This window comes from Arabidopsis thaliana, chromosome 3 (assembly GCF_000001735.4).
Source record: "Arabidopsis thaliana chromosome 3, partial sequence".
In the NCBI taxonomy this organism is placed as follows: domain Eukaryota; kingdom Viridiplantae; phylum Streptophyta; class Magnoliopsida; order Brassicales; family Brassicaceae; genus Arabidopsis; species Arabidopsis thaliana.
The window spans coordinates 21,679,791-21,706,909 of record NC_003074.8 but is presented as its reverse complement, the minus strand read 5'-3'; the positions used below and the strand labels follow the sequence as shown (position 1 = coordinate 21,706,909).

The following is a 27,119-nucleotide window of genomic DNA, read 5'->3' as shown; positions in this document are numbered from 1 at the left end:
AGGAGAAGTCAGGGACCAACACAAAGGTCATATAGGCCGAGAAAGGCCTTTTGGAATTGGTAGAAAAAACTTCCGGACAAACGGACTTTGACTATGTTTTTTAGATGGACCAAATCAGCAATGTTTAGGTCTCAGATTAAAGAGCCAGAACAAATGTTGGGCTTTTCAAAGTTTTCAAGTCCACTAATAGAGTACATTGATGACCATAAATACCCAAAGTCACCTAAAATTTGTCCACTTTTTTTTTTTTTAATGCATGGTTTCTTGAACTATATTTGCAATCGCTTAAATTAAAATTATAACCTTGTGGCAGTCAGTTGTAGTTTGACAACTTAATTTTGAGTTTTTTTAATTTTAAATCAAATTAAGATTAATTTAATTTAACTATGATTTTAAATAATTTTCTTGCTACTTGGAAATCAATATTGAAATCTAGATGCATTTTAGAATGAAAATCTATTAAAATTAATATTTTAATGTCATAATCTAATAACCATAGCAAAATCTTTGAAGTTTATAGTTTTTTTTTTGTTTTTTAAAATAAGCTCGTTATCTTCTATTTTCACAAATAGCAAAAATCACATTAAATAATTTACCATTCTTATAACTTAGCAAGAGAATCTGAGAATGAATGTATACGAAATTGTACTAGTAAGTTGGTACTACCAAAAAAGTTGCAGTTTGTTCTCGTCCTAAAAAAATAGGTGGAATTATTTATTCGAGCTTAAAAAGCAAAGGGGGTTGAAATTGACTAATTTGAAAAGTAAGGGGAGAGAGAGTGAGACTTGACGTTTTTAAACGACTCACAAAGCAAAAGAAACAAAAAGAAGAGATCAAATTCTGATTCCTCCTTCCGACTAAAAAACCATTTCCATCATCGGTTTCCTCCGATACATCTCCTCGTCGCCGTTCTTCGGATTTTCACTCTTCTGCTCGAAAGGTCTCTCACTCTTCTCTTTTTTAATCTATTGAAATTGAAACTTCCCTTCTCTTCTCTTCTCTTCTCTGTAGCACTCCTGCTTCTAGTTTAGCTGCTCTTCTTCTTCTACTTGCTGCAACAACTCCAAATCATCATTTCTCTTGTTCCAGTATGTTTTCAAATCGTTTTTTTTTTTTTTTTTTTCTGCTTGTAATATTCTTCAATGAATTGAGAGAATTTGCTGGGCACAGCTCAATTCAATTCAATTCAATTCGATATATGATTCAGTTTTGCAAAATAACTGACCTAAATTCTATTCCTGGCAATACTTTTGCTTCATTGAGTGAGCCCATTTAGGTAGCTGCAGTGATTTTGAATTCGATATGTAAGAAAAAAGATTAATCATTCACTTGTTAGAGTTCGTCAAAAACACTACTTTGTGAGAGACTCAGAGCTCCTGGATTTGTAATATTTGTTTTCAGATGTGTTTGTTTAGATTATGGAGCTCTATATGAAGTTAAAGTTGTTTTCTTTTCTCTCCTTTCAGGGCAGTGCTTGAGAATCATTGAAGAAGGTGATCGCTGGTGCTGTTTTGATAACTCAAAGCCGTTTTGCTGAAAGAGGGTTACCAAAGTTAGAAGCTCAAGAACTTGGAGCTGTGTCTTCTTTTTGTATCATGCCATATTTTATTCAGAGGCTTTTCAATACTTGCAAGTCATCTCTCTCACCTAATGGTCCTGTGTCTGAGGAGGCCTTAGACAAGGTTCGCAATGTCTTGGGTACGACGACATTATTGATACACTGTCTTGCAAATTTTCTTCCCTTCTATTTCTGCAATCTTGCTTGCTCCATTATGTTCTTTAGGCACACTGTGTTGCTCGTTATGTCTGAATTGCAGTTCTATATTGGTTATCGCACCTTCTTGTGGCATTAGACAACTGTTGTTTATCGTGTCTATTACTTGCAGACATACGTGATACTTGTAATTTTTATTTCAGAGAAAATCAAGCCGTCTGATGTTGGTCTCGAACAGGAAGCTCAATTGGTGCGTAATTGGCCTGGTCCTGGGAACGAGCGTAATGGAAACCATCATTCTCTGCCAGCAATAAAATACCTTCAGTTACATGAGTGTGACAGCTTCTCGGTGAGCAAACATTCTTGCAGGATGGTATCGCATGTAGTTTTCACCTTTTAAAGTTTGAGTCTGCCTTCATCGATATAGTCAGAAATTGGCTATGAAATCTTGAGAGTAAGTGGGTAGGCATTAAAGTTTAGGTTAAGTAGAAGTACCTAAGCTAGATTTCTCATGTTGAAACCAAATTTCTCATCATCACTAATCATTTTGGTTCCTGGTATGGCCCTTGCCTAAGCCATGGAGCAACACGCTCCACATGTTTACTGCAGTTAAACAAAGTTCTGAAATGCAATATTCTTGCTTTACTTGTCTGCTTATTATGCTTTGATCATTATTTTGTCAGATTGGAATTTTCTGCATGCCACCTGGGTCTATCATACCACTTCATAATCATCCAGGCATGACAGTGCTAAGCAAGCTTGTTTATGGTTCAATGCACGTTAAGTCATATGATTGGGCTGAGCCTGACCAATCAGAGCTAGACGATCCATTACAAGGTAAAAAGTGACTTGTAAACTGCCCCAGTATAACTTCCGTGCTATATGAATCATTTCAAAATGAGTAATATGTTGTTCCCTTTTACTCATAGCAAGACCCGCGAAGCTGGTCAAGGATATTGATATGACTTCCCCTAGCCCAGCAACCACTCTATATCCAACAACCGGTGGCAACATTCATTGTTTCAAAGCCATTACTCATTGTGCAATCTTCGACATCTTATCTCCTCCATACTCTTCTACTCATGGCAGACACTGCAACTACTTCCGAAAATCCCCAATGCTAGACTTACCTGGTAAAATATCACAAACTTCACGAAATACCAGTTTATAACTTCTTAAAAGTGCTACTATATTTCGTAATGTAACAGCTTTCATAACAATTTTGGAAGAATCATGGTTTAAACCACTAGGTTGTTGATTAGAGAAAAGGTCTCATACTCTCATAGAACATGCTCATTATCTGTATTGCTAAACAGATTTGGTTTAAGACTATCATTTGTTACTATGGCAATGTTGTTGATGACATCATATGTGAAACCAGGTGAGATTGAAGTGATGAATGGAGAAGTGATCTCAAATGTGACATGGCTTGAAGAGTATCAACCTCCAGATAACTTTGTGATATGGAGAGTTCCGTACAGAGGTCCAGTGATTAGAAAATGAGAAATACAAAAAGGATTAAACATATTAAAAAAGAGCAGAAAGAGAAAGGTGCTTATGATCAGGAGAATAATTGGTAAACCATTCAGAGGCTGGCTGCATAATGGTCGAGGTTCTTACATAATTGTGACCACATTAAGTTCCAGCCTATGTCGTTGTATGATAATGTTTACTACATACAACTTTATGATTACTTCACTAGTTTAATATTATAATTTTTTCCCCCTATTTTTATATGCAGCTACACAAAAAATTGCTCATAAACAGTGTTCTATTTAGTTATCATAAATTTTGTTTCCATTGATCTTTTGCATTTCCTTATTTCATGTCTTCTCTAGATCATATCAACTTTTAATTCTTCTTATGACTGAAAGACGAAGCCTGAAGTGCTGTGCTGGCTTGCGAGTAATAAAAAAACTCATGCAGATTTTGGGTATAACTGTTCTAAGAGACCTCTATATGATTTAAATGGTTAAAGCTTTGGTGAGCCATTTACTAAGAGATGGGGATCAAGATCATGCAAGTACCATCATAACCTGATCAATGCTTATTGCAATAAATTCAGATAAATAGTCTTTGTTTAGAAAGAAAAACCTTTAAAAAGTTAAAAGGTGAACAGTAGTATGTTTCCTCCACAAAACCATCAAACCCACATTCACCAGTTCAATGTTTCATAGAAGTAGTACAAGATATGAAATGGCTCAAAAATGTAATAAGAACTACGATAGAAAATAAAACATAAATCATACTCAAAAGCAAACACTCAAGACCTTCCTCTGCCTCATTTCCTAAGCACACTCTTTCTCTTCGGCTTCAATCCACCACCAGATTCGTCTTTCGCAACCATTGTTGTCTTTTTCGCCTTTAAGCCGTCCTTGCTCTTCTCCAGCTTCACAACATCTGGTTTAACTTTCCCCTTGACCGCAGCTTTCTGCATAGGTTTCTCAACATCGGGTTTCGACTTCCCTTTGGCAGCTTTCTTCATCGGTTTCTCAACATCAGGTTTCAACTTCCCTTTGGCAGCTTTCTTCATCGGCTTCTCACTCTCTGCAACTTCACTTACCTCCTTCTTCCTCTTCTTCATCTTCTTCTCCTCAGACTCAACAATCTCATTATTATCCTCGTCACCACCAATCTCATCCTCATCAAGCACCTCAGCTACATTACTATCCATATACCTAACCTCGTGAATCCTACCTTTCTTCTTCTTTCCCTTCCCTGTAACACTCTTCTCTCCACCATCAACAGCAACAACTTCTTCAACTTCACCTTCCTTCTCCTCCTGAACAACACTCTTTCCAGACCCAAAAGCATCGATTTTAAGCTTCAAATCAGGAACAGACTGATATATAGGCAAAGCTAAACTCTCAGACAACTTCAAATGCAAAGACCTAACGTACGTCCACTTATTAGGCAAGAACTCAACTAGTCCATTCAATGTCGCCATCACATTCTCAGTAATTTCACAAATATCCATAGACAATTTCCCAACCTTAATGACACTACACGTCCCAGTCCTTATGAAGAACATAGCAGATCCACAAGCTTTCTCTATCTGATGTTTCCAGTTCCTGTGCTTCAAATCAAGCGCCACCGGAATCTTCTTGCTCGTAAAGAACTTCTTCCCAATCACCCTCGGCAGCAGAGGAATGATCCTCCGATCAGTGAAAAACATGTCGTAAGAGTCGCAGAGTTTCCTCTTCGCTTCGAACGCCTTGTAATCACTCTTCAGTTTCGAAAGCTTAATAACCTTGGTGATTGGAATATTCTCAGATTTGATCTTCTTCATCGCATCATCTTTGGTGAGACCACTTTTAGGTCTGTCGTCGATGATGAGACAAATCTCCGGCGAATCGACCGTCGGGTTGATAAGAGGATGAGGTAAAGGGATACGGTAAGCATTCGTACGGGTCTTCTGTGGAATCTTCTTCAAAGTAACGAAAAGGTAGACGAGCTCGTCTTCTTCGAGAAGTTGAGGCTTCTCTGTCTTTGATTTGTCGCTTCTCCAATTGATAAGACCATTGAGGGCGCTCTCCACTGTCTTGGGACTCACTCTTGAAGTCTGCGAAGCGTGAACAAGTTGCTGCTCCTGCGGCGGCGGCGGCGAAACTGCGGTGGTCATGGGAGGGATTGAGGAAGAGAGAGTACAGAGATTAGGGTTTAAGGAGGAAGGGGACAGAAGAAGGATTTATCACTGATATATTATTTCCCTGGGTTAATGGGCCTACCTTTATTTTGGCCCATAATAGTTTTCTTATAAAGATGGGCCGGACTTTCTTCTAGTGTAACTTTTCTAAAGGTTATTTTCTTATAAAGATTGGCCCATATACGAATTTCGACTATCTCTTCCGGAAAACAGTCTATTTCCTCGACACATCATACTAGATAGAATCTGATTTGTGAGCACGATCTATATGTCCTCGAAGAAATAATTTTATATCTATTTCTTTCCGAAACAAAAGTTCAATATCTAAATCTTCTTGAATTAATAGTTATAGATCTAGAAATCCACGAGATTTGGTTTCAACGATTTTTAAAATAGAAACTGTTTGATTAAAACTATTGAATATCAATCTTTTAAAGTCGATTTTGGAGATAAAAAGAATCAACAGAGAAATAAGTATGTTGGAATTAGGGATCTAGGAAAATTTAAAATTCTCTATTATTCAATAGTTTACAAAAAAATCAATAAAAACTATTGATCTAAAATAATGATTTTTGGAATTAAAAATAAGAAATTAAATACTCAATATATATATATATATATATATATATATATATATATATATGAGTCAACCTTTCAACCATGTTGGTTTGTGTTTTGTCATTGTCTCTTTAACTTTCTCTCTCTGTTTATTAAAATATTTCGGTTTGTAACAGCTAGTAAACTACTGATTAAAAGTTTTGAAATGTTATTAATTTGATTTTATTTTCGGAAGTTTAACTTTGAAAAGTATGAATTCACTATCGGCTCTGCATTGTGAGATTCAAGTCTTCATGCGTGTAAAGCTTCCTAGGGATTTTATCGAATTGTTCAGACATCGTTCTCATATACTCTACTCTCTTTGGTTTCGCTACTTCGAAGCAACTCAAACCACAACAACTTCCTCTACTCATTTATTCTGTTTTTAAAAAAAAAAACTGATTGTGAAATATCAAGAGTCCAAAAAAAATTTGAACTTTTAAGTAATTCGAATCATAGAATGCAGCATATTACAAATATTCAAAACTATACGAAAGTGGAGCCCTTGTGAGACGGACACAAATATGAATTGTGGTAATGCCCAACGAAATAATTTTATAATAATCAAAATGGAATATTAATATATACAGTGATTGCACTGTTTACAATAAAGTCTTTGCCTTTATTTTTCTACACCTGAAAATTGAATCGTTATGACCTCTTTTAAATTATGTGTTTTTTTTGTCCCCTAACCAATTCAAATTCTCTTATGTTTGAAACTGCAAACTGAACTGAAACATGTATAAACATCATCAAGCTATATATTTCCATCTGCATTGGATACCAAATATAAACATCATCAAGCTTGTGACAAAAAAAAAAAAAAAACATCATCAAGCTATATATATTTGTAGATGAGATCATGCTATATGTATAAAAGCCAAAATAGTTGTTGAAACAAAAGATTTTCCTTTTATGTATAGAAAAAAGAAACACTTTTAATAGCTCAAAGGAGGGAGCTTTCAGTTTCCTAAATTCAAAACTCTCTTTGTCTCTGTCTGTCTTTCTCTCTCTCTCTCTCTTTGCAACGGCTCTCTCTGTCGTCATTTCAATTCAAACTCAGCTTCTCTCATTTTTTTAAAAACGTCTCTTGCTGCTTCTTCACTTCTCTTAGCTCACTACCCAAATCCCTAATCTCAAATCTGCTTTGAGCCTTCCTGATCTTACGCATTCCTCCAAAACCCCCCAAATATTTTCTTTGTTTTGTTTGTCTGATTTGATAAATCTCATTTTGTGTTTTTATCTTCTTCCATGGTCGTTGTTCTTGTTCTACAGTGCGATTCGTGAGCTGAGAGAGATAAAAGTGGAGAGCTTTGGTCGATCTTTAGGGCTAGATCTCCCAAAGCCACCATTGTTTCGATTTGGGTCAATCCAATTTGCAAAACATCTCTCAGCTGTGTCTGTCTGGGTTCTCATTTTGCTGAATTCGGTATAGGGTTTCTGCAAATTACACTTAATGGATGGATCCATAAGTAAAAAATGAGATCTTTGGCAGCCTGAGAAACTGAGAGGTAATCAAATTTCATTCCTGATCTAATTTCCTTTAATCTTCTGCTATATCAATCACATTCTCTATATCCTTCAGCTGAAATTGGGTGATTCATTATAATAAAATGGAAAAGTTTTGATCTTTTTTATCTGGGGTCTTGTTGTTTGATGGGATCCAGCGTCTTATAAGTGCATTCCATTGAAATTAAACTGATTCAATTGTTTTGATCCATAGGTAAATTAAGATGGACGTCGTTGAGAGAAAAAGACCAAGAGGAGCGTTTCTAAATCTGTTTGATTGGCATGGAAAATCCAGGAAGAAGCTTTTCTCTTCCAATCTCTCCCAACTCTCTGGTATGTCTTCCAGCTTTTGTTGTATATATAAGTTAAGGTAATGAAGTTTAATAATCTAAAGTTTCTTCTTTTAAAACAGAAGAATCTAAGCAAGCAAAAGAGAATGTTCAAAACCCCTCTATTACGCCGCATTCTGTTGTAAGCCTTTTCTTACTCAACACCATTTTCCTTGTTTGATGCAATGTTTTGTTTTGTGTTAGTTTACTGAATGACATGAACTATTTGTGTTCTTTGGTGTGATCTGTTTACAACAGTTTGAAGTTGATCAGAGTGTAAAGAACCCAACTTACAACCCGAGAAGTGACTCTAGCTGTTGTGCTTCATCTGTTACTAGTGATGATGGAAATGTGGTTAGAGCAAGTGTGGTAGCGAGGCTTATGGGTTTAGAGGGTTTACCACTACCAAACGTTTTGGAACCACGGGTTAATCCTGATCTTGATCCATACTTTCTCAGATCCTCGCGCCAAGCAAACACTTGGGATGCTAATGTTGATCGTCAGAGTGACTTCGATGGTGTTTCTTGGGATCATTTGGATTCAAGAACCAGTAAAGGGCCGCGTAAACGGATGATTGAGCGGTTTCAAACCGAAACTTTACCCCCGAGATCAGCTAAACCGATCTCTGTCACTCACAATAAGCTCTTGTCTCCAATAAGGAATCCTGGATTTGTTCCATCTAGGAACCCTGCTTATGTAATGGAAGCTGCTTCAAGAATGATCGAGCAAAGTCCACGGATGATTGCAAGAACACGGATGGTGTCATCGTCTGATTCTTCTTCTCCAGTTCCATTGAGGATTCGAGATTTGAAAGAGAAACTTGAAGCTGCGCAGAAAGCGTCAACTTCAGTTCCTCAAATCTCTAATGATACTCGGAACAGTAGGTACCTAAGAGGAGATCAAAACGAGAAGAAAACTACAGTATTGGGGAAAAACAGTTATGATGCTTTGAAAGGTGGTGAAGTGAAGCCACCTTCTTTCGCTGCGCAAGCAAAAGTCAGCAGTAATCAGAAGCAAGACAGCTTATCAATGTCTTCAAGTGGCAACAAGAGGATGTCTTCGGGACAAAAGGAGAAAGTGGAAGCTAAGAATAGGGCGGTTAAAAGCCAAAACAGTAGCAAAGGATCTTCCTTGAGTACCGGAAAGAATGTGCTTAGGCAAAACAACCAGAAGCAGAACTGCAGAGACAATCAGCAATCCAGGAGAGTAATGAACAAAGTAGTAAATAAGGTTCTTGTGGAAAGTGGATCTATATCGAAGAGCTCAGGATTTACTATGTCATCAGCAGAAAAACCCACTTCTTTACCTTTATCCCGCAAAAAGAGTCTTCCTCGAAGCAAAAAACCGCGGAATGGAGTGCAAGAATCTGGAATTTATGAAGATAAGCGGATCAAAAGGGGTGAAAAGTCGATAAAATGTAACATTTCCATTGATGGCGACTCGAGTACTAGTAAAGATGATCAGAAAAGGGACATGGATGTGATATCTTTCACTTTCTCATCTTCGATCAAAGGTTTATCATCTCCTCATTCACAAGGAACCAAACAAGATGCAGACTCTGCTATAAGGTTCAATGTGATAGGTGGTGATTCTTTAAATGCGCTTTTGGAGCAGAAGCTCAGGGAATTGACAACGAAGATTGAATCATCTAGCTCTAGCTTGATCCAAGAAGAGCCCTTGAGTTCCATTTCAAAAGATAGAGCGAATGCGATGATTTCATCGCCTTCCAAATATAGCGGATTGACTCAAAGCAGTCTTGATAGAGTTTTAACAGAGAGTGAATCTGTTTCTGACTGCACTTCATTCTTTAACAGCCAGAAAGTCCAGGTTAGTTTCCATAAACTATAGCTTCACTATTCTATAATATCGAATGCTTTTCCGGCTTACCAGTCTCTGAGAAAATCTTGTCTTTTTCCTTTTAGAAGCAGAAGGTAATACAGGGAGAAGAACAAGAAGTTAGCAGCATCACCACTCTTACAGAAGCTGATGATTTTGCACTCTCCTGCAGCAAGAGTATCTCAGATTGCAGACATGACAGAGAATATGGTATGTCTTTGTGAATTTATGTCTAGATTTTCTTCACCAGGATTTGAATTCACACCTAATAGTCTTAGTATTGGTTTGATTTGCAGCTAGATAAGCTTAATGTTGTTGGTTTTTTCAGGCATGAAACAGAGTTCATCAGATCAAGAGCTCACTTGGGGTTCATCCAACGAGTCCCAGCACACCTTAGATGAAACAGAATCAGCAACACTCGATTGGGAGCTCGAGTACATAACCGAGATCCTCAACTCTGGGCAGCTCATGTTTCAAGACTTCGCCTCAGGGACAACCACTAATGAATCATTACTACCCTCCAGCCTCTTTGATGAAATGGAACGCTCTCGAGGAGCTGCAACGTCAATGAAGACAGAAAGAAAGGCGCTTTTCGACTGTGTGAATCAGTGCTTAGCGGTGAAATTTGAAAGGATGTTAATTGGAAGCTGCAAAGGGATGATGATGTCAGGTGGGATTTTGTTGGAACATAGAGATTTGTTGGCTGAAGAAGTGAACAGAGAAGTAAAAGGGTTGAAGAAGATGAGAGAGATGATGATCGACGAGCTTGTGGATCATGACATGAGCTGTTTTGAAGGGAGATGGATTGGTTATGAAAGAGAGATGTTTGAGGAAGGAATAGACATGGAAGGAGAGATTGTTTCTGCTTTGGTTGATGATTTAGTTAGTGATATTTTATCTACTAGTGTTCTTAAACGGTCGTTGTTGTAACTTGTATTGTCTTCGTAAGAAGCTTCTTCTGGTTCTGAAATTGTCTGCATGAACTGAAGTAATGCGAGAATATACGGCTACAGAAGAAGTATAATGTTATTTTAAAAATGTTAGGAGTTGAGTGATATTTTATAGAAAGTCAAAGGTGTCGGTGGCAAAATGACGAGGGCACGAGTTCTTCGGTTTCTCATTTTCGGTTTATAAAATTGTTTTGATGCAATAATTTCCTCATTTACTGCTAAAAAGAATCATTACCAGAGATCAAATTATAGATCGTGTTTAGTTTTTCTTGTTAACAAATGTTAATCCTTAATTACTTTTTTTATATAGATTCTAAAAATATTCTAACCTTTGAAAAATATACCCACTTCGTTTCAAATTAATTGTAACTGTAGACGTTCAAGTTTGCTTCAAATTATTTATGGTTTTGTGTTTTCAATACAATTATTGACAAAAATTTCAATTTGCCCCTTCTTCTTTTAGTTTATTAATTGATAATATCAATGCTAAAACAGAAAAGAATAAATTATTTTAGTTTAGTTAATGCTAAAACAGAAAACATAAATGAATATTTAAAAATAAGCCTGAAAAAAATCTCAAACGACAACTAATTTGAAACCAAGAAAGTCTTTTCTTAATAAATAATAATATAGTGTTTGAAAAGAAATTATCCCAATAAATATCATAATCTTTATTTAACTATTTTAATCATCAAAACGGTTATGTCTATAATTAAACTAAAATGTTAGATATCGAGAAATAGCTTTAAAATATGTAAGGTTTGGTAATAGTTGTGTGTTTGGTCTCAAAACAATTAGAAGATGTTAATTCAAGGGTTGATTGTTTAAGTAGATATCAAATTGATTTTTGTTTTAATGAGTTGGTTATCAGAATTATTCGAAGAATATTAACTTTGGCCCAGCAAAAAAAAATTATAACCGGGGAAAAAGGAAAAAAAAAAAAAAAAAGGAATAGATTCGATGATAATGTTCCACGTGCAATTCTTTATTTTTTCTTTTGAAACTTTCCTCCAAATCTTATTGACCTTGACGTGATCCACTTTTAATTAAATTTTCCCTAAATTTGATTGCTAACTTTGCCATAATTGCACAACACATAGTCATCATCAGTACGTCATTAGATTTTTTTAAATTACAGGTTCTGTTCCTCACATTTTAACCCCTTATTTTTTTCGATATCGTAGGATCATTTTTATTTATTTCATATGATGTCATTTCTTCTTTGTTTTAATTTTTTAATATTATTCCTTAACAATGAAAAAATAATAATAGTATGAAAAGTATTAAGTATGATAACAATTTAAAAATCCGAATTTGATAAAAGTTCTCTTTATTCAACTTATAAACAGAATCCTTCATCCACTCCATTCATTGTATTAAAGACCATCTCTTTTTAAAATAGGTAAAATATATATATAATAGGATTTAACCCGTGGTACACTACAAGGCAAATATTTTATTTATATATAATAATATAAATTTTACGGTTTTAGTTTAGTATTAAAGTTATATAATTTTATATTAATGTTGTAACTAAAAAAAATTGGTGATGATAAAATAATAAAATAAATATTTAACATGTGTTATATCAATCCAAACCCGTCCTGCTATTCATATCAATCTAAATCCGTCCCGCTATATTTTTTGTCTCATGATTTTTTATTTTTTTATAAGTTTAAATATTAGTTGTTGAATTAGTTGTGATTGTGATTTTATGCCGAAAAAGTTATGGACTTTTAATTTCATGGAATATTCAAACCAAGATAAGGAATGTTTTTAGGTGCACATATAATTGGATTTGCTCATTTTATGGGATTGTAAATGTATTTTGGTTTGTTTCATTTTAATTGATTGCCGAAATTTAATAGAAATAATTCAAATAGTTCAAATTTTGGTTGTTTTAAGATTTAGTGAATATTGTAGGTGAGATAAGGAGAAGATAATTTATCGTGTTTTGCGTGACATATGGGATTGTCATATATTTCGAATATTTTTGGTTTGTTATACAATTAATTGCCTTAAAAAAATATAAACTATTAATTAAAAAAAATCAAATAATTAAAATCCAGTGGCAGCCATTGTAAATAAGTCTCAACTCCAAATAAGTCTCAACTCCAGGATTTTTTCCACAAAATGATTACAAAAATGTATATGTAGATATATATATATATATATATATATATATATATATTGTCAAAAAATAAAATATAGCATATGTAACTAATTTTTGTTCTTCTTATAAATCTCCGTATTATTAAGTTATTAACAAAAAAAAGCAAAAACAAAAGCATAAGATTACCACCACCAATCAAAAAAGAAAAAGAGAAGCGACGGTGGGGATTCACGAGGGATGATGTGTGATGCCAGCTGTCGATCCAAGAGAGGTGCATCTACTTTATGACACGTGACTCATCAACTCGCACGTGACATAGCCATCGTCACTTGGTCAGTCGTCTCTCTTCTTCTTCATCTTCCTCTCCTTTCCCTCGTCTTCATCACTTTCCTCAAATCCCATCACTCTCTTTCTTTCGTTTGGTCCCTCAAAAACTATATAAAATCCCAATTTCCCAGCTCTATTAAAAAAACCATATACGTACACACATACAAATACTCTCTGATTATTTTTTGTATGTGTGTACGAAAACGCATAGCTCTTTGTTGTCTTTGATCGAGATTTTTGCTGAATCTATCTTCGCAGTGAGATCGATTTTGTTATTTGATTTCGTTTACTCGTCAATCGGAAGTTCGATCGGAAATTGAATGCGTGGATCTGATTACGGTGATTTTACAAAAACCCTTTTTGAACTTTTCTCCTCTTTTTTTTGTTCTCTCGAATTGTGATTCATGTTTGTGGCACTTTGAGCTATGTATTGGATCGAGCTTAGGTGTGTTTCTAGATGGTGTTTGCTTTCGTATCGGTTTTAAGTTATGGTGGGTTCTGTGTTAGGATTGCTTTCGTGTTGAAACTGAGTTTCTGGGTAGATCGCACTTATGAACTGTTCTATTCGGGAGTAAGTTTATGTAGAATTGTGGTATTTAGTACACGAGGATACTCATGGGATCTATGTTGGTTTGCTATATTCAGTTAAGATCCTTAAGAGATTCTCTCGTTGACTTGAGAGTGAGATTGGATTATGAGAGTGGAATTCTATTGTTCTTGTTGAAATGCTGATGGTTTTTCTTATCGTTAACTCTTATTTTCCGCTTCTTGTTTTGTATTTTTGGCTGATAATGGATCATTTTATGCATCCAGTGAGATGTTTGGTGTTAAAGCTTAGATTGATCCTTTAGAAAATATTTGATGCAGCCATCGTTGAAGAGGAGAACGTTTGAAATTTCCTCTATTTGGCACTGCACTAGTTAGGTTGTGATGTGGAAAAACAAGTTCAACTAGTTTGTTTCTTCAATGTGTATCTATGAATTCATTAAAATCTCCGCCTTCTTTGTTTCCATTTTTTTTATGACCATCGTAGTTTTTAATTACCATTTTCGTCTCTGTGAACGCAGATCAAATGACCTCCAGCTTAAGGGCTACTGGTAAATGAAGTTTGATTCTCAATATTTTGGTCTCTAGGATTTCCTTCTTTTTTCGACTGTTCCGTTTATGGGATAAGTAGGGGCTGATATAACTATAGACATTAAGGAAATTGGCAATGGGAGAGACGGGAGATGATGCTGGGCCATCAGAGCAAGGACCTTCTAATCAAACCTGGTGGCCTTCAGAATTTGTGGAGAAATTTGGTTCTGTTTATCTGGGATCGCAAGAAGAGACATCTAGTACTAAAGACTCACCTAGAAATCTTGGGCAAGATGGGCTGCCATCTAGTACTGCTTCGAATATTCTTTGGAGTACTGGTTCACTTTCTGAGCCCATCCCAAATGGCTTCTACTCTGTGATCCCGGTAAGCTACTTTTATTTTGATATTAGATCTGTTCAATGATTTTTTGAGTGAAATTCATTCGAACTCGATTAACTTCTGTTACCTGTCAAGAATCTTTTTTATTTGCTTCCTTTGACAATGTTTATATTTCAATCTTCTACAGGATAATAGATTGAAGCAGCTATTTAATAACATTCCTACATTGGAAGATCTTCATGCTCTGGGTGACGAAGGTCTTAAGGCTGATGTGATTCTAGTTGATTTTCAGAAAGATAAAAAGCTTTTCAGGCAGAAGCAGTTGATTACCAAACTTGTCAGTGGATTGAACTCAAAGCCAGCTACTATTATTAAGAAAATTGCTGGACTGGTAAGAGTATTTGACATATCTTTTATAATCGACATGCTCAAAATTTGTTTCATGTATGAAATCACTTAATAACCATATTGTTTTTCCATTTTAAAGTTGCATGCAAAAACAGTGATCATAAATGGATAAAAATTGAGGTAGGAAGAGTTGTGACTAGTTGTCTGTCTAATGAAAAGTGATGCTGAGAGTGTCCGTTATAATACTAATAGAAGCCACATTGATCTTAACGTCTTCTATGTTTTCAAAATTGGTGAAACTATCAATAGAATCCTGCTGTGGTTCAAGATAAAGTTCCCCAGACTATTTAGATTCTTGCCTTCAATCTTTCTCTAATTCCACTTGTAAGTTGTGCTTACTTGGGAAAAGCGTTAAATTAGGAAATACGTATCTTTGTTTGCTTGACTTTTTCTCTTGTATCCCCTATTAGTCTATACAGGGGACATTGAATTGTTATTGATGCGGTAAGAGCAAGCATTTCATAAATCTTGTTAACTCCTTTTACTTATCTGAAAACCTTTGTCGAAATTGGCTGGCAGGTAGCAGATGTTTATAAGCAATCAACTCTGCAGAGTCCAGCAAAAAGTACGCAGTCATTTGAAAACTGTGGTATTCAACTGCTAGGACAGATCAAGCATGGTTCTTGTCGTCCTCGAGCAATCTTGTTCAAAGTCTTAGCTGATACTGTTGGCCTGCAAAGTCGACTTGTAGTGGTAAGTGCTAAGTACCATACAAAAATGTGATCAGTGGGCTTGAGTATCACTCCATTTTGGCTTGTGATTGATTAGGTTTGATTAATGTTATTCTCGAAAAAAGTATTCATCGTGGCTTAAATTTCTGAATATTTTGATCACCTTTTAACATCCTTTGCATTATGACTGATTTGTTTGATCAGGGTTTGCCAAGTGATGGAGCTGCTGAGAGTGTGGACTCATATAGTCATATTTCTGTCACTGTTTTGCTGAATTCTGTGGAAATGCTGGTTGACCTAATGCGATTTCCTGGTCAGCTTATTCCTCTATCAACCAAAGCAATTTTTATGAGTCATATCTCAGCGGCAGGGGAAAGTGATTCTGCAGAGAATGACTCTTGTGATTCACCTTTGGAGCCAAACAGTCCCATGTTTGGTTATCCAGAGAAATTTGACCATGAAAAGTAAGTAGATGTTGAAGTTTTAAATTGTAAAATCTCACTGCATGAACATGCAGGATATAAGTATAGTGTGTACCATATTTTACTGCACCTTCTGTTCAATACTCAGTGTTTTGTTGTGCAGAGTTTCTAATGATTGGTGTTGTACAGTGCAGAAAAAGATGAAAACCTTTCGTTGCACAGGAAACTGGATGGGTCTCCAAATACGTCTGGTCCACCATCAAGGAATATGCTGTTACGATCTGCCTCTGCGCTAGAGAGGAAATTAAGGTGATAAGCCTACTTGTTATTATTATTTTTTTGTGCTAACCAACCCCAGGTTTGAATATAGCTTCTGGTAAACCAAGCAGTGGAATAGATGACCGTATGTCATTAGTATTTATCTTTTATTCTTCAGTTTCTCACAGAGCGAGTCAAACATGGCTAACGAGTTTTGGCGGCAGAGCCGGAGGAAGGTCATTGCTGATCAGCGGACTGCTAGTTCCAGGTACTCTCATCCCCGTTGAATTGTATATGTATATGCATTTTTGAACCAAGTTCCAATCTAATTTCTTAGATCGTTTTTGATATATCTCGTCTGAAGTCCCGAACATCTTTCCTTCCGAGCCCGTACAAAGTCCATGCTAAGTGGCGACAAGAACTTGGCACGAGATTTCACCGGGGATGTTGCCACATCAAGGTTCGTTATGGTTTTTGTCCTTTGTAACTTAGATTATGTTGGAGAGGTCTTTGCAGACTTGATTTGAGCTTTTAGTTTTATAAATATGCAATATATTGCTGCAAGAGGGTATGTTGTTTGTTGGTGTCTCGTTTAGTGCTTACCGAGTTCTTTTGTCTAGTTTTTGTGGGTGTCAGAGAACCTTGTTCTCATGCCTAAAGTTTGTTAAAAAAATGCTTATGTATTCAGTTTTCACGTGCAGCTGCAAATCTGTTGGAGGAGCAAAAATGGAAACTAAGAGAATAAGGAGGAGAAGCATCAGTATAACTCCTGAGATTGGCGATGATATTGTCAGGTGGGTGTTTAGTTTATTGCTCATTGAACTTCATGTGCATGGCAAAGCTAGTATGATGTTTTTTTTAACTATCTGCATTTTGGGTTACATATATAGTTCCCCTCATAACATTCTTCTCTGACTTCAATATATAATTATTTCCAGTGATAGGTTGCAGTTGTATACAGTTTCACCATATATTTTTTTCTCAGTTGTGATTTCATACATGATGTTTAGGACAAAATTAATGGTACACTCTTATGGTAAATATTAAAAGAATGCCAAGAGAGGGGCGTTCTTTTTCTAACTTGGGATCTCATACATCACTGCACGAGCATGTGATTGTATAACATTCCATATATGGAACTAAAAGTTTTAGCAATTGCAATGGTTGTTACCTCTCATTCAGATTTATTGACCATTAACTATTTGGAACACGGAGCTTCAGTGTTTTTGGTAATTATTATATTGATAACTTTATTTTTAAAATTACCTGTTAATCTTTATCAGGGCAGTACGAGCGATGAATGAAGCCTTGAAGCAGAATCGCCTCTCAAAAGAGCAAGGGGATGATGATTCATCTCCTAACTCTCCAAATGACAGAACCGAGAGCTCTCATCTCCAGAAAAATGTACGCTAAGCTTATTAATATACATCACTGAAATATATTGAGAAATTTGGCTATGCTGCTTGCTTGGAATCATAATAGTTTTACTGAAAACAAAGAAACTTGGGCTGCAACAGAATACCAAACCGTGTCTCTTTTCTCGTTGACTAAGTTGAAAGTGGAAGTCCTGAATTTCACGAAATGAAAGAAAAATCCTAGAATATGCTGCGTTGTGATTTTTAGGAAATAAAAATTTCTGTTTCAACAACAACGCACAATGATCAATTTCAAGTAGATGTTTATCAAACATGCTTAAAATTATGATTCTTGGAAACGTTCACTCATTTTGGATAACGACTTATAAATTTGTGGCTTAACTAGACTTCTCTGCTTCTAGGTCTCTGGTTTTCATCTTGATGCCCATGACCAAGTTTCTGGTGGAAGGTCGACACTTTCAAGGGAACCACTAGATCCGCAGAAGGCAATCTCACTACCTTCTTCTCCCCAGAACTACCGAAGCCAATATGAACAGAGTGGATCGTCACATCGCAATATAAGCCACATCTGGGATAAAGTATTGGGATCTCCCATGTTCCAGAATAAGCCATTATTACCTTATGAAGAATGGAACATAGACTTCTCTGAGCTGACTGTTGGGACACGTGTCGGAATTGGTTAGGATCTTTAGCTCAATGTTTTCGAATTTATGTGTTCTTAAAAAAATTGTTGGCCATAAGTTTCCTTAAGAGAAACGTCTAGTTATCTTACTTCACGATCCTTACCCTCGTATTTATCTATCTTCAAAAGTTTACTTTTTTTTTTTGAATTAGTAACCCATCTAAATCTTCTTCGTTGATTTTTCCTTCCAGGATTTTTCGGAGAAGTATTCCGTGGGATCTGGAACGGGACAGACGTTGCTATCAAAGTGTTCCTTGAGCAAGACCTTACAGCTGAGAACATGGAGGATTTCTGCAATGAGATATCAATTCTTAGGTATGTCTATAGGCTTTCTCTGTTTTATTCAAAATTGGCAATAACGTCTTTACTTGTCTTCTGACTTTCTTTCCTGCCTTCTCCTTCTGCGTCCAAATAACCACTAGCCGACTTAGACATCCCAATGGTACTAAACTACTCATCTATCTCTATGAATTTTCACTGTGAGATTTTAGTATATGTTTTCATCAATGCATGCATCTTCGACTTCTTGTAGTTATACTGTTCCTTGGAGCATGCACAAAGCCTCCACGATTATCACTGATCACTGAGTACATGGAAATGGGATCTTTGTATTACTTGCTCCACTTGAGTGGACAAAAAAAGAGGTTAAGCTGGCGGAGGAAGCTAAAGATGCTGCGGGACATTTGCAGGTAATTTCATCTTCCATACAAAACCGTGTATCCTTCTTTCCAACATAGTATGTAGTATTAATATGGAAAATTTTGGTTTGAGGAGAAGGCAATAACACTTCCAAATAGGACCTGGAATTGTGTCTCGATGAGAAAGTTTCGTAATCATCTTTAATTAACAAACAGCGTTTAAACTTGTAAAATGTTGCTAGGGGATTGATGTGTATACACCGGATGGGGATAGTACACCGTGATATAAAGAGTGCAAACTGTCTTTTGAGCAACAAATGGACAGTCAAGATCTGTGATTTTGGGCTGTCGAGAATAATGACAGGGACAACAATGAGAGACACAGTCTCTGCAGGAACTCCAGAGTGGATGGCTCCTGAACTTATCCGCAATGAGCCCTTCTCAGAAAAGTGTGATATCTTCAGTTTAGGTGTAATAATGTGGGAGCTATGCACTTTAACCAGACCTTGGGAAGGAGTACCGCCTGAACGGGTAACTTAACTGAACAAGAAGAAGACTCTTTAGTGACATATGTGTATATATAACAAGTTTCCTCATATTTCTTCTCAGGTTGTTTATGCTATTGCTTACGAGGGAGCTCGGCTTGAGATTCCTGAAGGACCACTGGGAAAGCTTATTGCAGGTCTTGTGACTTGTCAAAGTGTTGTTATTTCGTTTTTCCTGAAGCTTTGTTTGGGGTTTATGGAGTATCCTTTTCTGATGTGTTGTCTCTTGTTCGCAGATTGTTGGACAGAACCGGAACAAAGACCGAGTTGCAATGAGATACTCTCTCGTTTGCTGGATTGTGAGTATTCGCTTTGCTAACTTTCTCTCAATCATATTTTCCTTCTGTGAATATAAAACTTTGCAGCGAGAGAGGTTTTTGTTTTCTTCGTTTCTTTTTTTTGAATATTGTTGGCTTTCTCCTTTGAGTTTGTACAAAAGAACTTTGGCGCTTTCACATCCACAAAAAGCTTTGTGGAACTCTTTTCCGTTTAATCATTTGCAAATTCGTAAATTTCAAAACCTCTGAAACAAAAAAGTAAGTCTTATAAATTTTACAAAAGGTGAGAAGAGTTGCTCATTCTTTCAGTTTAAATGATCAAGCTTGCTACTCTTTTTCGTACCATAAGGTTTGTTCCCTGCTTTGCATTTGCTATAAGAAAATTACGGACAAATACATGTACTTTTCGTTTATATTTCGTGCCTTAAGAAATGAAAAGGAGCTTTGATTGACAAAGAAAAAAGAGCAAACTACAGTTTTTGCAGAACTTCTAGTTATTTAAAGAAAAAACGATTTTATGTTCGTAGCCGTAATTTGTCATTACCTATTTGACAACAACATACATTCTAGTACCGAGTTTAAATTCGGTGATATAACAACGATACTAGTAGTTCGCGTTACCCATTTAGCTTATCACCTAAACACACAAAACTTAGAATAACTTATTCTAATATAGCAATGTGTCATTAACTTACAAAAATAGATCGTTTGATCATATTCTACTTGGCAGTACTATCATTACATTTTACGGAAACTAAACCAAACATCTAACGAGCCATATCCGATTTTTTAATTAGCTTTGATTTTTCTCTACAATCTACAGTTTCAGAAATTTCACCATGCTATAAATTTGTCAATTACATACTATTTAGGATGTGATACCAATTCATTTGGAACCGTTATCATATTCTAATTAAGTTAGACAACAAAAAAAAAGGAAAATATCAACCAAAACTTACATATTATATTACCAACGATTCACCCAAAAAAAAAATATATTACCAACGATTCATAATGAAATTTAATTAGAACTACCACACATAATATTACTAATTAACTTTAGACTTATCAAATTGCATATTAAAATGAATATTTAAAGCTTTTGTAAGAAAAAAAAATATAGAGAAATATTATCTTGTTCGGTAGTCAACATTAACAAAATAAAATAAAAATTAAAACGTTTTAGCTGTTAAAAAATAAAAACCAAATTAACGATGTATATAAATTAGCTAGAGCTGGCTCGTTTAGTCTGGCTCACGGTTTAGTACATGCACACAAAGCAAAAACGCTGGTTTGTCTTTTTAAAAAAAAAGAACTTCGTTTCTCTTCAATTCCGTTACCGTCACTGTCACCGTTCACCTCCGTTTATCTCATCCTCACCGTTCATCTTCTTCGATCTAACTCGCCGTCGTTCACCTTATAATGGACACCGTCAACGATTCCTTTTCGCCGGGATCTTCCCGACCTTCGCCGGCGACGCTTTCTCGTGAAGATTGCTGGAGCGAGGAAGCGACCTTCACGCTCATCCAAGCCTGGGGTAATCGCTACGTCGACCTCAGCCGAGGTAATCTCCGTCAGAAACACTGGCAAGAGGTGGCTAACGCCGTTAACGACCGTCACTACAACACCGGTCGAAACGTTTCCGCCGCCAAATCGCAGCCGTATCGCACCGACGTTCAGTGTAAAAACCGGATCGATACTCTGAAGAAGAAGTACAAAGTCGAGAAGGCTAGGGTTTCGGAATCCAATCCCGGTGCCTACATCAGCCCTTGGCCTTTCTTCTCCGCTCTCGATGACCTTCTCCGGGAAAGCTTTCCGACGTCTAGTAATCCTGATTCAACTGATAACATCCCGCACCAGAGGCTATCACTTCCGATGTCCATTAATCCAGTTCCGGTCGCTCCACGATCGGCGATCCCCAGACGTCCGGCGACATCGCCGGCGATTATACCTCACGCCGGTGACGATTTACTCGGATTTCGCGGGAATCTCAACGCATTCGCGGCAGCCGCAGCGGCGGCGGCGTGTCCGGCGTCTGAAGATGACTCGGAAGGTTCAAGGTCTAGATCGAGCGGTCGTAGCGGGAGTAACAAGAAGCGGGAGAGGAAAATTGAGAAGAAGCAAGGCTACAAGGAAGTTGCCGACGCAATTGAGAGGCTTGGACAGATATACGAGAGAGTCGAGGAGAAGAAGAGGAAGGAAATGGTTGAATTGGAGAAGCAGAGAATGAGATTCGCTAAGGAATTGGAATGCCATAGGATGCAACTGTTCACGGAGATGCAGGTACGTCTTCATAAGCTCCGGCGTACCTCTGGCTCCAAAGGACCGACTTCCTCCGCCTCCGCCGGTGAGACCTGAATCCTTTCTCTCGCCGTATTTCGTAATCTGTTCAGAATTCTATGTCTTTCTCCATTGTTTAGCTGTGTAACAGTGACTATAGCATAAGAGTAGAAACAAATTTTACCTTTTTACTTGTGATAGTCTCTGTGCCAACGACGGCTATAATAAACCCAATCAAAGTACAAGAACAAATTGATATCGCACAGAGATGATGAATCTGAACAAAAATAAACTAATTAGTAGCAAGTATTGGTATTCATGGTAAGGAGGAGGTCCTGGTTACATTTTTCTCCTAGATGTTGTTGCTTTGTTACTTGTGTTTCTTGTAATTATAGTCTGAGTGTGGAAAGTTTTTCTACAATGACTGATGTGAGCATTAGTTGGGAAGCAGTTCATGAGCTAGAAACTTGAATCTGCTTCTGTTTGTTGTTAAGCATGAGTGCTTTGTGAAGTGTTTTGAGTGTGATGCCCAGTAAGTTTTGAGTGTAGAGTAGCCTTTTTGTTGGTTAGTTGATTGAGAAGATTGTGAGTTTACATGCTAACTGCTTCGAAAGTTAGGAAATAATGGGTATGGATGTTTGAAAAGAGAATGCATGATATGTGGAAGGATTTTTCGGATGCATCAACCATTAGTTTCTGACATATAGTCTCAGGAGACAAAATTTGATTTTTTTTTGGATGCATCAAATCTTTCCTGCAACTTGGCTATGGCATTACACGACAGACATTTGTTTCTTTCGTTTTCGCTTGGTCCATATTTCTTTACTTGTTAGTCACCTGCTAATTTGATGAATTCCTCTTTGCATTACATGTTTGACCACTAGAACAAATTATCAGCAGCAGGTCTATGTATGAATAATAAGTGAACTTTTTCTGTTTATGCAGCTCTTGATTATGGGATGATGGATTTCCCTAGTTACTTCTAGAGGTACGACTCCTTTATTTATATTTAAAACTCCCTAGTCGATCAAAACTTTGCCTATGTACAAAATGTGTAGACTTGTTGGGCTAAGTCGTTGGTTTTGTTTGCAGCATCATGAGTTTGTGATTGTAGCCATTTTGATGAAGATGAGAGAAAGTCAGCGTTCTTCCACCAACCAATAGAAGATATGGTAACAAAGAAACATGAGTTTCTCTTTGTTTTGTAAATTTTAACCCTTTTAGAAGATTCCGATTCCAACCCAGGATTGAAAAAAAAATTGGTGACGTTATATTGGTATATCTACACAATGAAACAGTACAAGAAACAGTTTTCAGCAAAATTATATTGGTTAGTATTGTTTGGTATTTCTTAGTTTGTGTTCTAATTTATGATTTAATGAGGTGGAAAATAAAAAAAAAATCTTCAGGGATATACCGCTATATCCTAGTAATTCATTATTTATCTATTACAAATCTCAAGTTCTCAACTCCATAACATGTTAAGTTTAAGAGACTTTAATATGAAATGTTAAGAACTTGAGATTCATAACCTTTGCCCAAAATGTGAGGCAAATCATTTTTGCTCTCATTGAGACTTTGTCATAGTTTGTGTTCTGTATTGGCGCCTCAAATTCCTTCTATGAAACTATAGTTTATTTGTCAATGGATATTTTATTGAAAGCAGTGTTATTACAAGTAACCCAGCCCACCAGGACCCATTTGTAATAAGTAAGAGTTTCTAAAACAAACAAAAATAAGAAAACCAAATGAACCATTAAATTGGGGCCTTTTTGCATGAACGATAATTGAGAAACATGCATTTTCCTCGGATTAATACAATCGGAGCAGGTTTCAATATGATAATACAGTAAAGCAAAACAAAAGAATGAAAATTTCAATTAACAAAATGGCTCTTTGAATCAATTTACGTTCGTGAAGACTAAAGATTTGAAAGAATGAGAAGAGAGATATGTTATAAGAGGAAATGCGTAACAGAGTCCTCTAGTAACTGATGACTAGGACATACCATTTCCTTCACTTTCTCTCCCTTCTTATAAATCTTAAACGTTGGAATTTTCTTGATGCTCTCTGCTTTCGCCAATGCCAAGCTCTCCTCTACGTCCACCTATAGACAAACAAACCCCGTTAAAGCGTTAGACCAAAAACGATAACCATTTTGCGCGATTGAGCATAAGAACAAGTGACTTGCCTTGAAAAAATGTACTAATGGATACCGTAAGCATAAAGTGTTGACGAATGGAGATATTGCTTCGCTTTGCCGGTTTGATGATGATTTGAAATGAAACACAGAGATTCCTGAAAAATATTTCCATTTTTTTTTGTTTAGCAAAGAGAGGAATCTTGAAACTAACACTTGCAAAGTGAGTTAGCTAGTTTATACCGGGCAGTGATGTTGCGGTCTTGAACTTATCTAAGGTCGAAACTTCTTCAACTTCGTTATTGAATCCCAAATATTTAGGTTCTTCGGATTTGTTCGATAGAGCGTTCCTTGCTCTCTGTAAAGACTCAGCAACCTCACTGTCTCCTGGAAGTTCCTTTCTCAATACTTCATAATCTCTGACCGCATCCTCCCATCGGCCAAGCTGCATTTAACATTTGTTAATCCAAATACTTAATTAGAAACTCGGTTCAAAACCATTCAGTGTCTTCAATCTAACCTTTCCATACGAAGCAGCTCTTCGGAGAAGAGCTTTGGTGTAACTAGGCTGAATTCTTAGCGCTTGATTACAATCATCAACAGATTTCTCCCACATACCGAGTTTAAACCAACATGCCGCTCTATTACAATACAAAACCGAATTGAAAGCATCCAACTTGAGTCCGTCCCCATAAGCCACACTCGCTTCCGAGTATCTCCCCGAACTAAAAAGCTCGTTTCCTCGGGTACGAGCTTTCGCCACATTCTTCACATTGTTTAAGACCGATACTACCTCGGGACTATTGCTATGATCAATCGTCATGGCTCTCTCCACCTTTACAATCGCATTCTCAAATCTGCAACAAACCTAACATCTCTACTCACTCACCCAAGAACCAAACAAGACTACTAATAAAGAATCAAAAACACCATTCGAAGTTTAAGCATTTCGAAGCTCACCTTCCTAACGCCATATCAACTTGAGCTTGAACACAGAGCACATAAGCATCACATACTATACCAAATAGTTTCTCAGGTGGTTGAGTATGGTGATGATCCAATCTCGGAATGCTGGATATACACAAATCTGAATCCTTTATCTGATGAAGCCGCAAAAAGGCTTCAGCTTTACAAGCTACAAGCTGCACAAGATCAAACCTCATTGTTTAAAAGATAAAGTCTTTTCGCTGATAATTCAACCACAAAAGAGGCAATCAATGCCACTTTTTGATCTCTAACCTGAGGAGAAGAATCAGCTCCATTTGCAATGGCTGCATCGATTTCGCTAATCACCGTTCTCCAATCACCGATCTTTCGAGCCTCCGTACACAGTCTGAGATGCTTCTCAAGCGTCTGCAACCTCTGCAAATCAGCTTGATCGGGACATTGTCCGGAAACACAAAGATGACGTCTCGCATTCTCAGCTTCTCCCAATCTAAAACCAAACCAATCAAATACTAATCCTTTTTCAATCAAAACTTTTTAAAGGATAGAATTTTTTTTACCTTAGATAAAGAGAAGCGAGTCTCTGATGAGCTCTAGCGTAAGAAGGATCACATCTCACAGCTTCAAGGCATTCTTTAACTGCTTCTTCTAACCTCCCTGACGCAGCCAACGCTGCCGCACGATTGCTTCTATAAGCTGGATTTTCCGGTGACAATGAGATAGCTCTGTCGTAAAGAGCCAATGCCTCGGCGTAATTCCCTTTCCTATACATTACGTTACCTGCCTTCTTCACCTCCTCTGAGTCACTCATTTCCGCCGCCGCTTTCGTCGCGTGACTCACCTTTCCGCCGGTGCGGATGATGTTTCCGTGGCCGTAGTTGGCCGTGCCTGTGCATAGAGTCTCGGGTCTAACGGAGGCTCGTGTAGCCATTCCGGTTTTTAAGATCCTTCCCGATGGACAAATGTTTCCGGTAGGTAAAACGCCGGGGTTCGGCGAAGTAGCCCCGCTTCCTCCGCCGCGAGAACTGTTATTGTTATTGTTCACCGGAGAGAACCCCAAACCGGAATAAATCAACGGCGTTCCAGCGGAAGCGGATCTTCTGTGACCCGGTTTCAAATTCCGGTTCACGGATCCGGGTTTAACCGGACTGGTCTGGCTTAAACCGGAAAGCTCGCCGGAGTGACTCCGTCTAGCAAACTGAGAAGTGACAGCGGGTTTTCCGGAAGCAGAACCAGAGGAGCTTGAACTGCTGCCACTAGCGGCGGGAGTGGCAGCGGCGGAGGAGGAGCCACGAGGCCTCAACGGAGAACCAAAATCGAGTTCTCGGAAATCTGGTTTGTTGATGACGTCATCGTCTCGTTGGAAACTCAAAGAATCACGGAATTTACTGGTAATGGAAGGTTCTAGCGAATGTCTTCTATAATGTGACATCTTCTCGAAACCAAAGCCTCAGAATCAATAAACACAGAGAATCAAGAAGAAGAATTGGTGAAGAGAGAGAAGAGAGATTGTTGTGATATATATAAAAAGGAAGCAGAAGAATGAGAATGAAGATGTTGAAATCAAAAATAATTTTAGATTACCGTTAAAAAAATATTATTAGTTTAAGTAAAACGACTAATTGTCAGATTAAGACATTGATCTTTCTTAGTGTTCATCACGAGCTTCTCTTATCTTCCCCGACTTCCGTGTGTTTCACGGCTGCTTGTCTGCTAAAAATTCGGTAATTTTATGCAAAATTTTTATTAAAAAAAATATAATCATTTTAGATATCATGTACTATAGAGACTGACTGTGTCTGTGTCTGTATGTAATGGTTGACTTTAGAGTTTGTTTATGTTTGAACAGAATCTAGATTGAAACTTGTATTTGCCGACCACAAAAAAATCCGGAATTCATAAAAGTCAAAATAAAATGTTATCTTGAATTTTTTTTTTGCGGTAAATACGAGATCTTACATGTTTATGAAGCACAGTCAGGAAAGAAAAAGGAAAAAAAAAACTCAGAAGTGTCTTCTTCTTGTTGTTGTATCTAGGT

At 37.0% G+C, this 27,119-nt stretch overlaps 6 protein-coding genes across 12 annotated transcripts; 4 read left to right on the top strand and 2 right to left on the bottom strand.

The window, feature by feature from the left end:
* Window positions 1-772: 772 nt before the first annotated feature.
* On the top strand, window positions 773-3,525 carry AT3G58670 (2-aminoethanethiol dioxygenase, putative (DUF1637)). Of its 4 annotated transcripts, none has more exons than NM_115729.4 (6): window positions 773-940; window positions 1,467-1,698; window positions 1,918-2,063; window positions 2,398-2,551; window positions 2,644-2,847; window positions 3,096-3,525. In NM_115729.4, exons 2-6 carry the CDS (start codon window positions 1,596-1,598, stop codon window positions 3,215-3,217), a joined length of 729 nt encoding a protein of 242 aa, NP_191426.1. In that variant the 5' UTR covers window positions 773-940; window positions 1,467-1,595; the 3' UTR covers window positions 3,218-3,525. The 4 variants fall into 4 exon arrangements, with proteins under 4 accessions (NP_191426.1, NP_001326765.1, NP_001190128.1 ...); NM_001339929.1 differs by having other exon boundaries at window positions 788-1,088; window positions 1,953-2,063; window positions 3,096-3,520; NM_001203199.1 differs by having other exon boundaries at window positions 831-1,129; window positions 1,443-1,698; window positions 3,096-3,517.
* A 270-nt stretch (window positions 3,526-3,795) lies between these two features.
* On the bottom strand, window positions 3,796-5,390 carry AT3G58660 (Ribosomal protein L1p/L10e family). The gene has a single exon (NM_115728.3): window positions 3,796-5,376. It carries the CDS (start codon window positions 5,334-5,336, stop codon window positions 3,996-3,998), a length of 1,341 nt encoding a protein of 446 aa, NP_191425.1. The 5' UTR covers window positions 5,337-5,376; the 3' UTR covers window positions 3,796-3,995.
* A 1,521-nt stretch (window positions 5,391-6,911) lies between these two features.
* TRM7 (GPI-anchored adhesin-like protein) lies at window positions 6,912-10,838 on the top strand. Its single transcript, NM_115727.7, has 6 exons — window positions 6,912-7,468; window positions 7,681-7,799; window positions 7,879-7,937; window positions 8,054-9,622; window positions 9,718-9,841; window positions 9,960-10,838. Exons 2-6 carry the CDS (start codon window positions 7,691-7,693, stop codon window positions 10,559-10,561), a joined length of 2,463 nt encoding a protein of 820 aa, NP_191424.5. The 5' UTR covers window positions 6,912-7,468; window positions 7,681-7,690; the 3' UTR covers window positions 10,562-10,838.
* A 2,143-nt stretch (window positions 10,839-12,981) lies between these two features.
* On the top strand, window positions 12,982-20,169 carry AT3G58640 (Mitogen activated protein kinase kinase kinase-like protein). Of its 2 annotated transcripts, NM_180387.2 has the most exons (18): window positions 12,982-13,360; window positions 14,089-14,118; window positions 14,217-14,483; window positions 14,626-14,829; window positions 15,366-15,539; window positions 15,722-15,981; window positions 16,129-16,248; window positions 16,376-16,465; window positions 16,562-16,657; window positions 16,899-16,991; window positions 17,481-17,601; window positions 17,975-18,251; window positions 18,447-18,570; window positions 18,678-18,697; window positions 18,788-18,944; window positions 19,136-19,424; window positions 19,503-19,575; window positions 19,675-20,169. In NM_180387.2, the coding sequence occupies exons 3-18, from the start codon at window positions 14,235-14,237 to the stop codon at window positions 19,755-19,757; spliced, it is 2,430 nt and encodes an 809-aa protein (NP_850718.1). In that variant the 5' UTR covers window positions 12,982-13,360; window positions 14,089-14,118; window positions 14,217-14,234; the 3' UTR covers window positions 19,758-20,169. The 2 variants fall into 2 exon arrangements, with proteins under 2 accessions (NP_850718.1, NP_567072.1); NM_115726.3 differs by having other exon boundaries at window positions 14,089-14,483; window positions 19,675-20,167.
* A 701-nt stretch (window positions 20,170-20,870) lies between these two features.
* Window positions 20,871-23,394, top strand: AT3G58630 (sequence-specific DNA binding transcription factor). 2 transcript variants are annotated; one of them, NM_115725.3, is made up of 3 exons: window positions 20,871-22,063; window positions 22,942-22,984; window positions 23,089-23,380. In NM_115725.3, exons 1-2 carry the CDS (start codon window positions 21,139-21,141, stop codon window positions 22,980-22,982), a joined length of 966 nt encoding a protein of 321 aa, NP_191422.2. In that variant the 5' UTR covers window positions 20,871-21,138; the 3' UTR covers window positions 22,983-22,984; window positions 23,089-23,380. The 2 variants fall into 2 exon arrangements, with proteins under 2 accessions (NP_191422.2, NP_001326954.1); NM_001339928.1 differs by having other exon boundaries at window positions 20,936-22,984; window positions 23,089-23,394.
* Window positions 23,395-23,629: 235 nt separating this feature from the next.
* TTL4 (tetratricopetide-repeat thioredoxin-like 4) lies at window positions 23,630-26,883 on the bottom strand. Of its 2 annotated transcripts, NM_115724.4 has the most exons (7): window positions 25,642-26,883; window positions 25,376-25,571; window positions 25,097-25,278; window positions 24,657-24,993; window positions 24,380-24,581; window positions 24,188-24,294; window positions 23,630-24,103 (listed from the first exon to the last, which is right to left on the bottom strand). In NM_115724.4, the coding sequence occupies exons 1-7, from the start codon at window positions 26,511-26,513 to the stop codon at window positions 23,951-23,953; spliced, it is 2,049 nt and encodes a 682-aa protein (NP_191421.2). In that variant the 5' UTR covers window positions 26,514-26,883; the 3' UTR covers window positions 23,630-23,950. The 2 variants fall into 2 exon arrangements, with proteins under 2 accessions (NP_191421.2, NP_001325607.1); NM_001339927.1 differs by having other exon boundaries at window positions 23,643-24,294; window positions 25,642-26,802.
* Window positions 26,884-27,119: the final 236 nt, after the last annotated feature.

Excerpts from the sequence above, each read along its gene's own strand:
- AT3G58660 (NM_115728.3), bottom strand. The coding sequence starts at position 5,336 with ATGACCACCGCAGTTTCGCCGCCGCCGCCGCAGGAGCAGCAACTTGTT.
- AT3G58630 (NM_115725.3), top strand. The coding sequence starts at position 21,139 with ATGGACACCGTCAACGATTCCTTTTCGCCGGGATCTTCCCGACCTTCG. Across the intron at positions 22,064-22,941 it reads GACTTCCTCCGCCTCCGCCG|CTCTTGATTATGGGATGATG; the intron begins GTGAGACCTGAA and ends CTGTTTATGCAG.
- TRM7 (NM_115727.7), top strand. The coding sequence starts at position 7,691 with ATGGACGTCGTTGAGAGAAAAAGACCAAGAGGAGCGTTTCTAAATCTG. Across the intron at positions 7,800-7,878 it reads CAATCTCTCCCAACTCTCTG|AAGAATCTAAGCAAGCAAAA; the intron begins GTATGTCTTCCA and ends CTTTTAAAACAG. Across the intron at positions 9,842-9,959 it reads CAGACATGACAGAGAATATG|GCATGAAACAGAGTTCATCA; the intron begins GTATGTCTTTGT and ends TGGTTTTTTCAG.
- AT3G58670 (NM_115729.4), top strand. The coding sequence starts at position 1,596 with ATGCCATATTTTATTCAGAGGCTTTTCAATACTTGCAAGTCATCTCTC. Across the intron at positions 2,064-2,397 it reads ATGAGTGTGACAGCTTCTCG|ATTGGAATTTTCTGCATGCC; the intron begins GTGAGCAAACAT and ends TTATTTTGTCAG. Across the intron at positions 2,552-2,643 it reads GCTAGACGATCCATTACAAG|CAAGACCCGCGAAGCTGGTC; the intron begins GTAAAAAGTGAC and ends TTTTACTCATAG.
- AT3G58640 (NM_180387.2), top strand. The coding sequence starts at position 14,235 with ATGGGAGAGACGGGAGATGATGCTGGGCCATCAGAGCAAGGACCTTCT. Across the intron at positions 16,992-17,480 it reads ATTGGCGATGATATTGTCAG|GGCAGTACGAGCGATGAATG; the intron begins GTGGGTGTTTAG and ends AATCTTTATCAG. Across the intron at positions 18,945-19,135 it reads ATGCTGCGGGACATTTGCAG|GGGATTGATGTGTATACACC; the intron begins GTAATTTCATCT and ends AAATGTTGCTAG.
- TTL4 (NM_115724.4), bottom strand. The coding sequence starts at position 26,513 with ATGTCACATTATAGAAGACATTCGCTAGAACCTTCCATTACCAGTAAA. Across the intron at positions 25,572-25,641 it reads CTCGCTTCTCTTTATCTAAG|ATTGGGAGAAGCTGAGAATG; the intron begins GTAAAAAAAATT and ends GTTTGGTTTTAG. Across the intron at positions 25,279-25,375 it reads GAGCTGATTCTTCTCCTCAG|CTTGTAGCTTGTAAAGCTGA; the intron begins GTTAGAGATCAA and ends GATCTTGTGCAG.